The 15,709-nt window shown below is 42.0% G+C and overlaps 1 protein-coding gene across 9 annotated transcripts in view; it reads left to right on the top strand.

Annotated features, from left to right (window-relative positions):
- LOC113145599 (cyclin-dependent kinase 17-like) overlaps nt 1-15,709 on the top strand; it is a 31,852-nt gene that overhangs the window by 4,256 nt on the left and 11,887 nt on the right. For 4 of the 9 annotated variants that reach the window (XM_026332502.1, XM_026332503.1, XM_026332500.1 and 1 more), the window contains exons 1-4: nt 9,038-9,251; nt 9,790-9,979; nt 12,750-12,883; nt 15,356-15,481. In XM_026332502.1, the coding sequence (XP_026188287.1) occupies nt 9,811-9,979; nt 12,750-12,883; nt 15,356-15,481 (429 nt within the window). In that variant the 5' untranslated portion in view covers nt 9,038-9,251; nt 9,790-9,810. Of the gene's footprint in view, nt 1-797; nt 959-3,195; nt 3,361-9,037; nt 9,252-9,789; nt 9,980-12,749; nt 12,884-13,669; nt 13,782-15,355; nt 15,482-15,709 lie in introns of those variants that run through there. The other 5 variants (XM_026332504.1, XM_026332501.1, XM_026332507.1 and 2 more) reach the window with 4 other exon arrangements.

Raw genomic sequence — 15,709 nt, 5'->3', positions numbered from 1 at the left:
GTAACTTTGAAAGCACACCGACATTAAGAGTATCCACCAGCAAATGGAAAATACACAAAGACGGGCCACCATTTAATGAGGAGAGCACTCTACTGGAAAAACAATACGTGTTTCACCCCATTTACTTTTAGGAGGGGAGGCTTCGCTCTCCTGTAGGCACAGTATTGAAACCAACTTTGTTTGTTCTCACATGAATACTAGTTGAGGATGTACCACTATAGATCAGTCCTACTGTAGTTGGTGTTTATACAGAGAACATAGAACTTTATTCTTGTGTCATATGATAATTTTGTTTGCTGTTTTTGCATTGGAATGTTTTAGATGTATACTTGTTTCATTATGGATGCAGCTGTTGGAACAGCCAGCGGAACGTGTGTCAATCACAGCTCAGCTAGGAAAGCTGCTTTTGTCTGAAACCTCTGGGAAGCTGCACAGTCAGTCATTTACATGTTTTTTCTGAACATTTTTGTTTGTTGCTGTCTTTCTCCATGTCTCTATGGGTCTGTCTTTCTCTTATTCTCTGTCTTTTATTCGGCAATGTTTGCACTTGGGATACATAACAATGAGAGCACACGCAGCGTGAGCAAACACAGTCATTGGGAGCCCAAAGAAGTGTAGGAAATGTATCTAGTACTGCACTGCAGTACTTCCAGTATACAATGATGATTAACAGGGCAGTTTGGATTGAGTTGTTGATGGTTATAATGAGAACAATGATCATGATTACAATGATGGGGATGCAGGTGGTGCTGATGATGATAATGATGACGCTGTTGCTTGTCCCACCTCCTCCTCAGGCCTCTGGGCTCCAGTGGTGCAGTTGAGAAGATGGACAGAATGAAGATCATCAAGCGGAGGCTGTCCATGTCTCTACGCAGCGCTCGTCCTGTCGACGACTCTCTGTCCGAACTGGCAGAACAGATGGGCTTGGATGAGGCATCCGCAGCCAGGGACAATGGTGAGATGTGAACAAGTGCTCTAACACACACATACACAGGTATACACACGCACATTCAGTGTGCGTGTGTATAGGGGTCATATTGCAAACTTTGCAGCTCACACACAAACTGAAAAAAAAAAACTATTTATTGAATAGCTTAAGTGTGTTTAGTACTTATACACGCTACATGATCCATATACTGCATGGAAGTACACTAACTCAGTTCATAGGAGAAGAAACATAAGAAAGAGCTTAAAAAAAGGGAGCCAGGCAGCATGTGGCGTAATAATCGATAGATATATGTCTGTATGCATTACTCTCAGGAATGCATACAGACATGCAAACTCAAAAGTCACACACTTACACACAGTTTGACCTGAGCTTTGAACACACTGGAACCATCGTAACCATCATCACTGCACCTACTGATTAGCTTCATCACCATCACTTCACTGTTGATTTTACTTTGCTAGTTGATCATCAAGACTGAAAAGAGCAGTATCCTGAAAATGAAGGTGAAGTTACAAAGCTTCGTTGTCAGCTCAGATATATTCATTTATTTGTTCGCATGAACAAAACTGAATGGGATAAAGTGCAAAAAGCAGTGTCATTCTTAGACATTTTGGGTGCCATCTGGTGGGCATCTTCCAAGACTGCATGTCCCACTTTGGAAAAATCTGAGATCTCTCCTGGCACTCACGTTGTGAGTGTGATTAGTCTTTGTCAGTGTTTGCATTTTTATCTCGCTCTCCGACAGAACATGGAGCGAAGGAGGATGTCTCTGTTTCAGCAAATTCTTTTGTCTCAGAGGAGAAAAAGCAAAGAGGCAGAAAGTGAAAAAACACAAAATGTCTCTGTGTTTAAATATAGCTGTGTTTTGTTTTAGGCTAGAGATGTTGGCTGCTTTGCCGTTTGGACTCACGGAGTGATTATGTTTGCTCATTGTTGCTGTTATTCGTGCCTCCACACAGATCTATACCTCTACCCAATTAATTTCACCCCTATTTTTACATCCCTCTCTTTTGTCTGTAATAGCTTGAGCTATTTAATTCATTTCAGAGGGCACAGGGAGAAAGGAAGTGAGTGGGAAGGAAGAAATAATGTAGAGTATGAGACATTAAAGTTTAACCACTGCTCTGCAGCTTGTACTTATGATTTTCTCCTTCTTTTCTGTTGCTGTATTACCCTGCCGAACATCATATCTTTATATGTCTCAGACTGTGCAAAAGAGTGGTAAAAACATTCCTCACATTTTTCAAAGTGCTAATTAGAAGCAGTATCAAGGCTGTTGCTGATCTGATCTGAGTTCTTAGAGGACTTAGCCCTCTGCTACTGGAGAGGAATCATGTGAGGGTATTTGGAGAATGTTAAGCCTTAATACTTGGGGATCACAGTGGACTTTAATGTGCAATTGGGAAGAAATACAGTTTATGTGAAAGACAGGAGATGTGACGTGGCTTCTACCAACCTTCTGCCTAAGGATTCATTAGAAATAATGCATGTTGAAGCAACATGATAATGCATGCGTGCTGACAGGGTGTACCACACATTTGTGACAAATTAGGTCAAGGTATGTTGCTTTGTTCATAAGCTTATTTTATAAATCAGTTTCTGGCCTTCCATCAATGACTTAGTTACCACTTTATTATTTATTTTCCTACTGTTTGTCTGGTCTTTTTGCATGTGCACGTCTCTTTTTTTTTTTTTTAACCCTCTGATCACAAAATCAGTCTTTATCAGTCTTTGACCCCACATAATATCCACTACAGGTATGCATGCTTTGTGTCTCATACATTTTCTGTAGCTATTTCTTTAATACTGTGTGCCACAATTGTTCCTTCTTCTAACGTGGGTACAACAACTGTATCTATCTCCACTCTTTTATCTATCACTACTGTATATTGTACTGTTCACACATGTTCTACTACCTCTCTGTCTGGTCTTTGTGTGACCGTGTGTCGTCTTTTCTCCTGTTTTTCTCCTGTTCCATACAACTCCTGCCTTCTGCCCGTTTGTTTTCCTGCTTCTATGCCCACCCTCTACTGTTCCTCTACTGTTCATCCTTCTGGTTCTTCATTTTCCTTTTACCATGACTTGATTTATCCAAGCTGACCCCCTTCCTCTTTCTCCTCTCACTTATGTGTCATCCTCCTGTCCCTCTGAGTGTTCTCTTCTCCCGCTTGCCTTCTCTTTTTTTCTCCCTTTCTTTTTCTGTCTCCCTCTCCTTGGCTGTCCATCTGCATCATGTATTTTAGAGCCCATGGTGGTGTGCGCCGTGCACCCTCCTGCCTCCCATAGTGCTCCCTCCTTCCTGCGTCAATATGCTGGTCATCTGGGCCGCACTGCCCTGCGCAGAGAGCCGGGTGGGGGGCTGGAAAGAGACAGAGCCTATCTGAGCCTGCACAGGACTGGATCTCTGGGTATACACACACACACATGCACATTTGCACAACAATGCATGCATGCACTCACAGGCACACAGAAAAAGGTATAGCAGAAACCAGTCTATGCTATATCCTAAGTAAACTGATTTATTTCCAGTCTTCTGTATAGTCAGCTCGGGAAATTAAACCACAGCACATTTAATGCCAGAAATCACTAAAGGAGTCCAAACATGATACATTTCTAAAAATTTAATTAAGCAGTTTGTAAAGTACTTAAAATTAACTTTACTTCAAATCACTGTAATAAAATATTGCATATGTATTTATGCTGCAGTAACAGTAATCAAATATTATTTTGATACTAGTATCTTTGTATTTCTACTTAAGTAAAAGTTTGAATACAGGACACTTATTTGTAGTGGAGTAAAATATTTGTGTACTTCATTCCATTTAACTGAAATACTCACCACATGGTGTTTCCAGTATCATTCCCAGTCCTGTTTGTTTCTCACCTATAGGTGGGAAAACTGTCACAGAAACACAAACTGATGTCATGTAGATGCCACTTTTGTTCACCATGAAGGAGGCATGTGTGTGTGTCTAATGCACGAATGCATGTTTGTATGTAAAGGGTGAATGTCAGACTGTTTTACTGACACAATTTGACTATCCTTGCAACATTTACTACAAATCTGGAAGGCTAAAGCTCTAATGACCTTAATCCAACACTCACAAATACACACACACATATGCACACGCAGTTGCTTTTTCCATCTCTGTGTCTGCGTTACTGGGATGTGTGGTTTGGATCCCAGTAATCTTATTTCCCACGGTGGTAGAAAGCCTTATATGAGGAGCACTGGGGCAGACTGAGGAAGGGAAAGAGAAGAATGGAAGACTTGGATGCTGGAGATGGGTTTAGACGGAACTGTGAACTGAGCTTAGAAAACAGCGAGATATTGATATATCAGGATCGAGCAATGGAGAGGGAGAAATGAAAAGGATGTCAGTTCCACAGTGGCTCCTGCAGGAGTCATATTAGCTTTGTGCTGTGTATCCCCTGGGTTCTTGGCTGAGTGAGCTGCAGATAGACGACGACGAGAGTCCTTCCATATTGAACACTGGTTCAGAGAGGCAGCCTTGTATTAGGAACTTTTAGTTCACAGTGAAGCTGTATTTTACAGTGCTATCGCTAATAATATGCGTTTTAGTATCAATAAAAAATTAAACCATTGATAAAAATGTTTTTCTTTCTGTTTTTTTGTCCCTTTAACAAAATAAGTTAAATGTCCCACATGTTTATCTGAACACAATAAGCTGGTAAATTAGTGGAATCCTGTGAAAACCATCGGTGGGAATTTCTTGTCATGTCACATGCAAGTCGGTATGAGTTAAAACTTATCCACTCATTAGCTCTGTAGCACTACAAGGGTTTGAAGTAATTTTTAGTGTACTGTGTAAAAGAGGAGGAATACATGGCAATATGGAAAATATAATCTGACTGATACTGGATTTCTGAGGAGCAAATGCATTTTAACTATGAAAAGGTTTTTCCAGCTTCTAGAGAAATACCAGTCCTAAGTAGAAATAGAAAGATGTGAATGCACCAGTCTTTAGACCACTAATTGTTGGTCTGGCAGTGACTTCATCTGTGAGATCCTCATGTGTGTCTGAGCTCAGAAAAAGAAGGAACATATCCTGACTCAGAACCAGTATCATAGATGCCGTTCTGTTGTTAAAAATCTATTATTACAGTGAAGATACTGTGTAGTTTTAAGCAGTGCACCGTGTGAGTACCGCATGTGTGTGTTTTCCACTGGTTGGTCTCGCTGACTCACTGTGTCCCACTCAGCAGTCAGAGCACGTCGCACCCTTTAAAAGAGCGACACGATGATGCAATCTCTCTTTCCTGCTGCACTGACGCGATTACCCATCCTCTCTCCGTTTCTCCCTCTGCTTTTTTCCCCCCCCTCTCTAATTGCGACATCCATCCATAATAGGATTCAACTAAATACACTTTTCGTCTGTGTAAGTTGGCTTGACTGAAGGGTTGTATGTATGTAGAGCTGATGGCTAGTAGCCAGTGCCAGAGAGCTTTTACAGGTTTGTGAGTCATCTGTTGCTAACTGGGCCAACACCCACTCCCACAACGGCTGGGAGGATGAGCACTGCACTTTTCAATTTAGCTTTCCACTACTACCGTACCCCTCTCTCTCTTCTCCCTCTCTCTGTGAAGATCTGTAGTTATGCTGTTGAGTATCCTGTCTGTTTTACTGAGAAAAGATGCCTAATACCTATTCTTCTCAAAACCCTTCACAGGCTGCTATTTCTGTTACTGTCCTTCTCTCTACATCATCAAAATACTATATTTAGCCTACAGATAAAACCAGAATGGGGCAAAGATAAATGATGGAAAGCTTTGCAGGCCACCCTTATCTCCCCTTGTGTATTGTCCACCACGAGAGACCTTGTCTGCACTGGGGATTTAATATAATGCATTAACAGTGCATTAATCATCATAGCCCCTCTCCTCCACTCCCTACACTCTTGGCCCTCCATTTGCTCACACCAACCCTCTTTGCTCATTCCCAGATTGGATTTAATAAGAACAATGGAGTGGAGTCCTTTTATGTAATTGGTCTTGTAAGCTTTTATGTGAGCGTTCACCAGCTTAAGCTTGAGGCTAAAGGAAGATGTTAGTAAAGATGCTGGTGATTTTCAAAGTTGCAGTATACGGGGAAAACAGGAGGGGGGAGACTTTTGGGACCTGCACATGTGAAACCCGTAGCTTACAGTAGGCACTCTGGCCTGAGTAATTGAATAAGACTCCTCAGATGCAGATAAAATGTTTAGAGGTAATTACTTCAGTCCAAATTCTCCCTCCCTCTGGCCCTGAGAGCATTTCTTGACATGTATGTGTTCCTCAGGGATGTTATATGCACTTGGAGTTGTATTGTCTCAGTAATCTGGAGGCAGAGTGTGGTATTTATAGTAAAAAATTATGAAAACAGGATATTTTAATTGGGTTTTCATATGTAGCCAAGCAAACACGACAATAAATATGTTCAAAATGAAGTGACGAGAAAAGTGAGGGAGAAAGACCTTGAAGGGAGTGAAAAGCTGTATGGAGGTGACCAGAGAGCAAGAGAGAAATCTTTGCTATATACATTTGCACTTGTGAATATAAAGAGGCAGAGGGGCGGTGATGGGTTGAAGCTTTGTCCTTGACATTTTAACTAGGCAGAAGCTCAAGGATGAAGCGCTCTACATCAATATATGTCTGTCAGTGCACTGTAAACGGCCATTACTCTTTACTCGCATTAAATGAAAGTATAAAGTAATGGGCCCGGAGAAAACAGTCATTAGCACATGTCCCGTAAGTTTTAATTGAAGAGAACATTACAGGCTTCTAGTCCTCCCAAATATTTATTTTAACATACATACGGTAACTAGATTAAATGCTTTCAAGATGTGTTTAGTGTTTTGTGTACCAGGGATCTCACATGTTTACTTATCTAACCTAATTATGCCATTGCATTTTGGCTGCTGCCAAGTTTGACTGTGTGTTTGTGTAGGCAATCTTATAATTAAGTGCATCATTATTGACATGTAGGGCGTGTGGGCCTCTCTGCATGAGCGTGTTTTGTTAGGTAAAGCCTACAAAGCAGCATAATTATTGACACGAAGGGCGAGCTGAAGTTTTATCTCATAGTAGTCAAAGACATTTGAACAGTTTTTAAGTATTAGTTCTTGAAGATATTATGCAGAAATGGCATTTAATACTTTAATACTTTAAGATGCAGTTGCCCTGCAATGCATTCATCTTCTGCAAACATGCTGTATGTTGGTATGTGTTAGTGGCCTGGTCCACTGTACAATAGGAAACATGCAGTACTGTGAAAAAGGTTTAGGTACTAAAAGTACACAGGAGATGCTTTTAATATAAATTACATGAATTGTGTTTTCATTTAAAAATTAACTTCATCCAAAGTGCAGTAAAGGGAACCCAGCCTAAATCTAATCAGTATCTGCAGCTCTCCCCTTTGGCCTGAAACCAGCAGCAGTTCCCTCTGGTTTGACCTGCACACAGGTTCTCCTGGTACTTTGCAGCACCTTGGAGAAGCTGCTGCAGTTCTTCTGTAGATTCAAGCTGCCTCCAGTGTTTTTGTGTCTCCTCATGTGATGCTAGACTGACTGATCCCAGATCTGGGCTCAGACCATCTGCTGCAGGACTCCTGGTTCTTCTTGCCTCTAAAAATAGTTCTTCAATCGAACTCCATTGGGTTTTTTATGGACTTCTTGTCCCGCACACTGGGCTGCACAATGAACCTGGATTGGATCAGACACCTGATGGTGCTGTGTGATAATAATCTGAAACATCTAAAGTGCACAGTACTTCTGCACAGTACTGTGCGTCCACCCATCCATCCATCCATCCATCCTTTATCTATACCCTCTTATTCCTAACCAGGGTCTGGGGGATCTGCTGGAGCCTATCCCAGCTCTCTTTGGGTGAAAGGCAGAGGTACACCTTGGACAGGTCACCAGTCCATCACAGCACTGTGTGAAAATATGAAATGATGCCTTAAAGCCGGGGTGGAGGAGAGACGAAGCCCACAAACTAAATAGAATAGTTTAGGTAGCATAGGTAGCATAGTCCTCAAAAATACATCACAGCTTGCTTGTCCTCTGTCATCCTTACAAATACATAGTTCCTCAGTACTGCTTCCTCAGAAAGTCATACACACACTGGATTATCTTCTGAATCTTAAGTGAAAGTAGCAATATCATACTAAAAGTTAAAGTTCTGCAATGTCATATTAACAAAAATGTATTTAAAGTAATTATGACGTAGCTAAGTCCCTGTTTCTTTCATCTTATTTTTAAAGGCTAATCTTCAACAAGTGACTGTAGTAACAACTGTGAGAAGTTCAACCAGTGACATTGTCACAAAACAAACCATTTTTCAGAGATTATATGTCACAACAGCAAATATTGTATCTAACAGTAGGGATAATGGGAGGAATGGGATCTTTCAGCATGCTGGTTATGTTATAGACTCTAGAGTCTACAAGGTCCTGATGTTTGTAAGTGTTGCCCTCCGCAGACAATTTTTATATTGAAAGGGAGTTTTGAATCTGTAATAAGGAAATTGTTTTTAAAATGTTTATCAGGATTATAACTTCTGCATTGTAATTACTCAAATAATGGCCTGTGCCTTGTGTCCATGGGGAAGGACAGAGAGAGAAAGAATAGAGAGAACGTCAGGACAGGAGGAAGATGGGAGCTACGCTGCCAGAGGCCTCACTCAGAAGCATCAGGATTTCAATTTCTGCACTATAGGGGTAAAGGATGAGGAGACAGAGGCTGGAGGGAAGGGAAGGAGCATGAGAGAGAGAAGGCAAAAGAAACAAAGCAATAGAAACAGAGTGCAAGAAAGAGGCTGATCAGGCAGAAAATGTTGTCATTGGATCATGAATAGAAAGAGAGGACGACTGTGCTGTATATTCAACACCACGTCTGGACCCAGACGGAGGAAGGAAAAGTAATGAAGGGAGAGATAGACAGGAGGAGGGAAAGAGAGAGAGAGGGAGAAAGATTGGTATCACATGACAGGGAGGAGAGTATTATCAAGGTGAAGGGAGGGAGCAAGCATTGAAAGCACTGATAGGGGCGCCACAGGCAAGGAGGGAGCAATCGAGAGAGGGGAGTGGAGAGAGGGTGAGCAGCACAACAGCCGGAATAGAGTGGTGTGCTGAATAACAGTGGAAGAACAGGGAGGACAAAGGGAGGAGATCTGACAGAGAAGCAGAAAAATGTCAGGGAAAAGGCTGGACTGTAAATGAAATAAGTAACCAAGGACCAAGGAGAGAATGCGAAAGGAGAAACTGGGAGCCCAAGAGGTCAGATAGTTGAACACCAGACAGGTGAGAGGGAGCTGAAAGTTTGGGTCTAGATAGGTGTGTGTATGTTTTAACGTGGATCATATAGCTGGAAACTGAACACCTGTTATTTCGAGAAGATTGGGTGTAACAGTTTCTCCTGTGCTTGTGTTGGACTGTCTCATTTTACCTAACTGCACAGTGTTTGACCTTCCTGAGTCAGCAAGCAGAGTGTGACTGCAGAGAGAAAAAGATAGAGAAAGAGAGAAGGAGTGGTGGAGAGAGGGAGTGTTTTTAGTAAAACACAGAGAAAGGGTGAGAAAGCTAAAGTGGAGTAGCAGCCAAGGGAGTTGCTGCGTTGCGATCAGTGTGCCTGTGCAGTCTGTCTTATTCTCCACTGCATGGAGCTCTCCTCAAGGTAAAGATGCAGACTGAAGATTGGATTTGACCATTAAAAAGCTACAGCTCCTGGGTCCCACCCAGACTAGTTGACTGGGCACCAAGATTATTTTCCGTCTCTTTTTGAAATGTTTCTTTGATTTTTTTTTTTTTTTTTTTTTTTGTAACGCACTTTCAACTTAAGTACTTCGAACCTTGTCGAGCGATGGATATGTCAGGCAACCCCCAAGGGTGTTCTGCTCAGGCTCCCAGGGTAGGAGAGTCAAAGATGGGAGAGGGGATGAGAATGGGGGAGAGAGACACCCCGCTGAGGCTCTCACCTTTCCGTATGCTTCGCATGCTGGACTCATGCCGTCCTCCAGGAAACCGTATTGGTGAGTCTGATCACTGTCATCTTAATTAGCAGGTTTTTCTACATCCTGCTTCTCCATTTCCTCAGATCCAAGTTAATTATAGTTGTAGTTTTTTTTTTTTTTTTTAAACAATGTACATGAGTTTAATAGATTTAGGTAAAATGTTGCTCAATAAATTATTCTGCATGTAACCCAGTCCATTTTCTGTTCCGTGTAAAAGCCTTTATGGGAATACAAGTATTCTATACTTGTATTCCCACAAGTATTCTATACTTGTATTCCCATAAATGCCTGAACGACACAGATTTCACTCTGTGGGACATGAATATAAGTGTCCAGAGGTTTCATTAGATACACAGACATGAATGTTTGCTAAGTAGCTTTTACTCTCAATCTGCTGATCCTGCAACTTTCACATCGTTAACTTATTGATCAAAAAAATATTACTTCCTTTATATGTCTGGTGTGCAGATTAGTGGTCTGGCCCATGCAGGGCAGTGTGTGGGTATCCACAGGGATCCCATGCACCCCTTGGAGAAGTGAAGAGTTTTTTTTTTGTTTTTTTTTTCAAGTTCTCTTTTGAATTTTTTATTCATTTGCTTGTCAGCACAAAGACTACAGTACCTCTGTCCCTGCTGCTCATGCCAAATTCAGTTTTAGAACTCCTGACCTAAAAAAGTGAATTCACTTCAAACACGTCATTATAGTGGGTTATGCATTGCTTATAATTATCATTATTTTTACCAACTCACTGAATTCAGCGTCTGGCCTTGCTGTCTGGGAGTTCATGGCAAAAAAATCCAGGATTTCCATTAGTCTTTGAAGGACTCCTGATGTGAATCTTTTCCACTACCCTTTTCAATCATCTTCTGAGGCACTGCCAGTATTTACTGGAGATGGATGTGTAGCTAAGTGGCGTGCAAGCAGAGTTGAGTGAGGTAAGGATAGTCCTAAAAGCAGCCCACTCACTCTTCCAGACATTATAACAGGGAGTCCGCAACCCTAACTAGGCCAGTCAGGCTCCACATGCAGTGGTAACTCGTGACATTTTCTGCCTGCTCTTAGTCTGCTATGGAAATGGAGCAGAAAGAACCTGCGGGAGATTGGAAAAGAACGCCTTGTGTGATTAACACGTATGTGTGAGTGGGATTACGCGTTTATTTTGAGGAGAGAAAGTGTGGTGGAGCCAAAGTCTGGTGTATGTGAGAGCAGCAGAACATTACACTGTTGTGGGAACCCAGGGATGGAATTTTCCTCCCATGTCAGTCATCCTGCAGCATACACCCACATCTGCCTGGGTGTTTACACAAACAGACAAGATCAGGGGTGCTCAGAAACTGCAGAAGGCCTGACATAGGTTACCAGGCTACTGGGTACTCACTTGTCACAAGTGTGTTGGCCGTGTGTGGGCATCTGTCAGTACTAGATATCTGGATCAGTTTCCCCTCTTTTTGGTGTCAGTTACCTTGTGTTTAATGTTGCACCATCAGGCCTGTGAGAGTTGATTCCTGATATGACTATAGACTTCTTGGTTTTCCTACCCAGCTATTAACCTGCAATAAGTTTGTCTTTAAGGCCACAGCCAAGTACATCAGATTTAAATGACTTCATATGGGTTTACTAAAGATTTGCACAGATGGATTGTATTTACAAATGAGGACATGCTGCTTTTTAAAGAGATAGTTAAACTGAAAATGGCATCTTTGGTCTGTACAGGTAGTTGAAAGTATCTTGTAAATTGTGCCTTCTGAAAGAAATCCACAGATAAATCAAATTTAAAGTGCATAGATGCATAGCTTTAATGCAGACAAGATAGAATTTCTCCATTGCAAATATTGACTGCATGAAAGAGAGACACAAATGACCTACAATTCAGCCTCAGGTGGTCCCCAACTCTGCAGCTGACAGATAGTACACTATAAAACATAGCTTTAACTGTCAGGCTCTGACTCGTGTCCCACAGCTGAAGTGTCAGAATCACTCAAGGGATATATTTTTCTTTCCACTTTAATCACTTCTTCCCACCAAATCTATCTTCCCCCAGTATCTAAATCTTCCTGCTGCTCCCTTTCCTCTGCTGATGGGGGCTGTTTCAGATGTAAACAGTCCATGATGGTAAGCTAAGATGTTAGCAGCAATAGCAGTGAGCTTTAACATTTGTCAGGTGTCTGCACCAAACACAGGACAAACACACACTGATGCTCAGACATACTGTATGTGCTGTACATGACCCAGACTACCCAGCATCACTCACTGAACCCAAAGAGGGACCCTCCCCCCACATTTACTCACACACGCAGACTCACAGGGCGCTGAAAGAAACAGTCCTGTCTGCAGCACTGTGACTCATTAATCAGATGGACTGGGGGATTGGTGGGTGGGGGGGCAGTGGGCGCAGCAAGCAGAGACAGGAAGGCTCCCTCTGGATGCTGGGTAATATTGATTTGACCTCCTCATCTTACCAGTGGTATTTTATACACACACTTAGCCAAGCCCCCCTGTATGGCTGGTGGTTCAATCCATCATCTGGAGACTGGGACCCTACTATTGCTCTGACGAAGGGGTGAATGAAATCTAAGAAAGAAAAAAGGTTATGTCCTCTGATGGGCACGAGGAAGGAGAAATACAGAGGAAAAACAGAGCGAAAGAGAACTGGTGGCATTAAACAATAAAAGGGCACTCTAAGGACTCTGGAGTACAGAATCCTTCTCAGGTTTGGTTTCTCAGCCAGTGTAATATCACAAAATACAGTTCCTGACAATAACAATCTGCCTCTGTCTGTCCCCGTTAGGTATTGTCCATGAGAATGTGAAGATGGGTTCAGATGGGGAGAGTGACCAAGCATCTGGGACGTCTTCTGATGAGGTCCAGAGTCCAGTCAGGGTCCGCATGAGGAACAATCACCATCGGCGCATCTCTAATGAGGTACGGGAAGCCAAGACACACACAACCTGCTTTGGCACCAGGCGTACTGCCCTCATACATCAGAACAGAGGAAAGTTCACACTAACAACATTATTCACTGAGTTTCAGGCCTTAAAATTGACCTGTTCTTTTTTTCTGTCCTTACAATACAATAATCAGTTTTGTAACTTATTGTGTTGTGGGATTGTGCCTGTGAATGCACCTGTTCTGTCTGTGGCCAGGTGAAGTTTCTGTTTGTTGTTTTGTTTTGCCACATTCGTGAGTTTGAGGTCCTGCGTCAGTCAGGGCTATGCGTGCGCCTACTGTCTGTTTGCAGGAGTTGCAGAGTGATGAGCGCAGCAGTATTACAGGAAATGCCTCTGGTCACACAGGCTGCTGCGTCTGACTGCTGTGAACAGTGGAAGGGACTAATTTAGACCGTGTTTACCACGGAGAGAGAGGAGGGGAGGGGGAGCAGTGAAGGAGGGAAATGCTGGGGTTGAGAGAGTAATTATCCAGTAGGAATAATTATTGGTATGATAACAAAATGCGTGAACCTGAGGAACAGAGCACAGATATGAGAGAAGAGGGAGAATGAGAAATGGAGAACAGAAAAACAAGTGTTTCCTCTTAGCTACCCCCTCTGTTCATCCCATCCCCCCCCATCTGCCTTTCTCCCCTCAGGAATCTGTCCATTCCTCTCTCCTCTGCTCCTGCTTTCCCCCTCCTCCTCTTTTTTTTTTTCTCCTCCTTTGAGCATGTGGATGGCACGCTACCACAGTGCCAACCTCTCTCTCTGTCAGTGTGTGTGCAGTCATGTGGCAGGTCAGAGACATGCATCGTTGAGAGCGTGTGTATAGTGTATAGAAAGGCACGTTTAAGGTGGACAATGAGGGAGCTACTAGAGCTGTTCTGCATTGTGAGTATGGGGACGTGTGTGTATATGTGTATGTAGGTCTTTTAGTCCATCTATACCCCTGAGTACGAGGCCATGAATGTCTGCGTCTTTGTGAACTTGTGTCCATTGTTTCCTCTTAGCATGGCGTATGGAGAGTGCACAAGATTTGTTGTTTTGCCCATTAGACCTTTCTGGTTTTATGAATTGCATGAAGTGCATTTGTGGAAAAGTTATTATATTCATGTTGGCAATTTGCAGCTTTTCTATGTTGTTATTTCTTGCTGTCTTGTATTTTAACCCTTTTAAGACAAGTATGTAATTTACCCAGGTCAAAGTCTGTACACCATGTAAATGAAATTGAATCAGAGCATTGCCTTACATTTTCACCGTGTGAACTTTTAGGTTGTGTCACTGTCTTTTGGCTTATATGTAATTCTGCATGTTATTATGTTAGCCAGTGAGCTCAGATAAAACCATTACAGGCGTAAAATCCTTCTGCCTTTTATCTTGAGGCACGCACACACACACATACTACTCTACCCTGCCACTAGCATTAACATGTAAACACACACTTCACACACTCACACCGAGGACATGTACTGGCTGGCTGGTGGGTCTGGGCCAACTACCGCTGCTATGGAAACATCGTGATTTGCACATTGCTCTAATGTCCTACATGGATAGCATACATATTTACAGATGCGATACATTTTGGGAAAGTAGCATCACACAAATGGGATTCCATTGTGTTTACTTTACATATGCTGTGTAGTAAAGTCAGGTAATACTGATCCAACTATAAGGTAATGTTAGATTTTTAAAGTTAGGTGTATAATGGGTAATTTTAGGATATAGTCCCACTAAATGTTTCTCTTTAAGATATCCTGCATGATAACCTGACAAGGCAGAACAATAGAACAAGCATATTTAAAAATATGCATGTTAAAAATTAAGACTGCCTCCAATTGAATTTGTCAACTTTGGAACAGTTATGTGCCGACGTTCACTCTCTGCCACTGAAAATCAGCCTGAACTTGTCCTGTCATGTAATGGCCTTGCATTTGGTATTATATTCAATCTTAGTCATAACTGGCAATCATTCATTTATATGATCAGATGGCATGTGTAAACTAAAGGTTCATATTTGACTGCACCTTGACAAACTTATTGCAAGGAGACACATATTTTTTTTTTTTTTGGTCATGAAAGTAGGTTTAAAGACGTTTGGTGCCAGGTTATGGTGATCAATTAAGACTAAGTCATCGAAGAACTGTCAAGTGCCGGAGATAATGTCCGTCTGGGGCGAATGGTGGCTGATTAATACGTGAATCTAAAGCTAAATTAAAGCTGAGATTGTTTGTGTTAAAACGTAAAACACAAGAATGTTAGACTTTGATGCCATATGTTTAGAACTGGGCTATTACAGTGAACATTCAAATGAATTTATGTAAATAGTTATGAGTGTAAATGAACAGTTGTTTTAAATGTGCCACCACTGTCACAGGGTTACAGGTTAGAATTTGAGCAGAAAACCAGCATGAGATCGAGACTCATAAAACTCTTTCCTTCTCCCTTTGAACCTTTCTCTGTTTCAGGATATAAACAAACGCTTGTCTCTCCCAGCTGACATCAGGCTACCGGAGGGCTACTTGGAGAAGTTTGCCATGAATAGCCCGCCCTTTGACAAACCCATGAGCCGCAGACTACGACGTGCTTCGTTGGTCAGTACTCCGTGTATACATTTTCATCAGTGAATATATGTGCATAGCAGCTGAAACTAGACTCCGTCAGCTGCTATGTATCTATATGTGTGCTGTTGTGAGTACAGCTGTCTGTGTTCTGCTCTTTTGATTCTGCTTTGTTCTGAAACAAAAGTAAATGAACTTTCTGCACTGCTGGAAATGCTTGACTGATGGCCATTATATCAACTGACACACAAACATACTGCA

This window comes from Mastacembelus armatus, chromosome 7 (genome assembly GCF_900324485.2).
Source record: "Mastacembelus armatus chromosome 7, fMasArm1.2, whole genome shotgun sequence".
Classification (NCBI taxonomy): Eukaryota; Metazoa; Chordata; class Actinopteri; order Synbranchiformes; family Mastacembelidae; genus Mastacembelus; species Mastacembelus armatus.
Note: the sequence above shows the minus strand (reverse complement) of the source record. Positions and strands in the feature narration are given on the sequence as shown.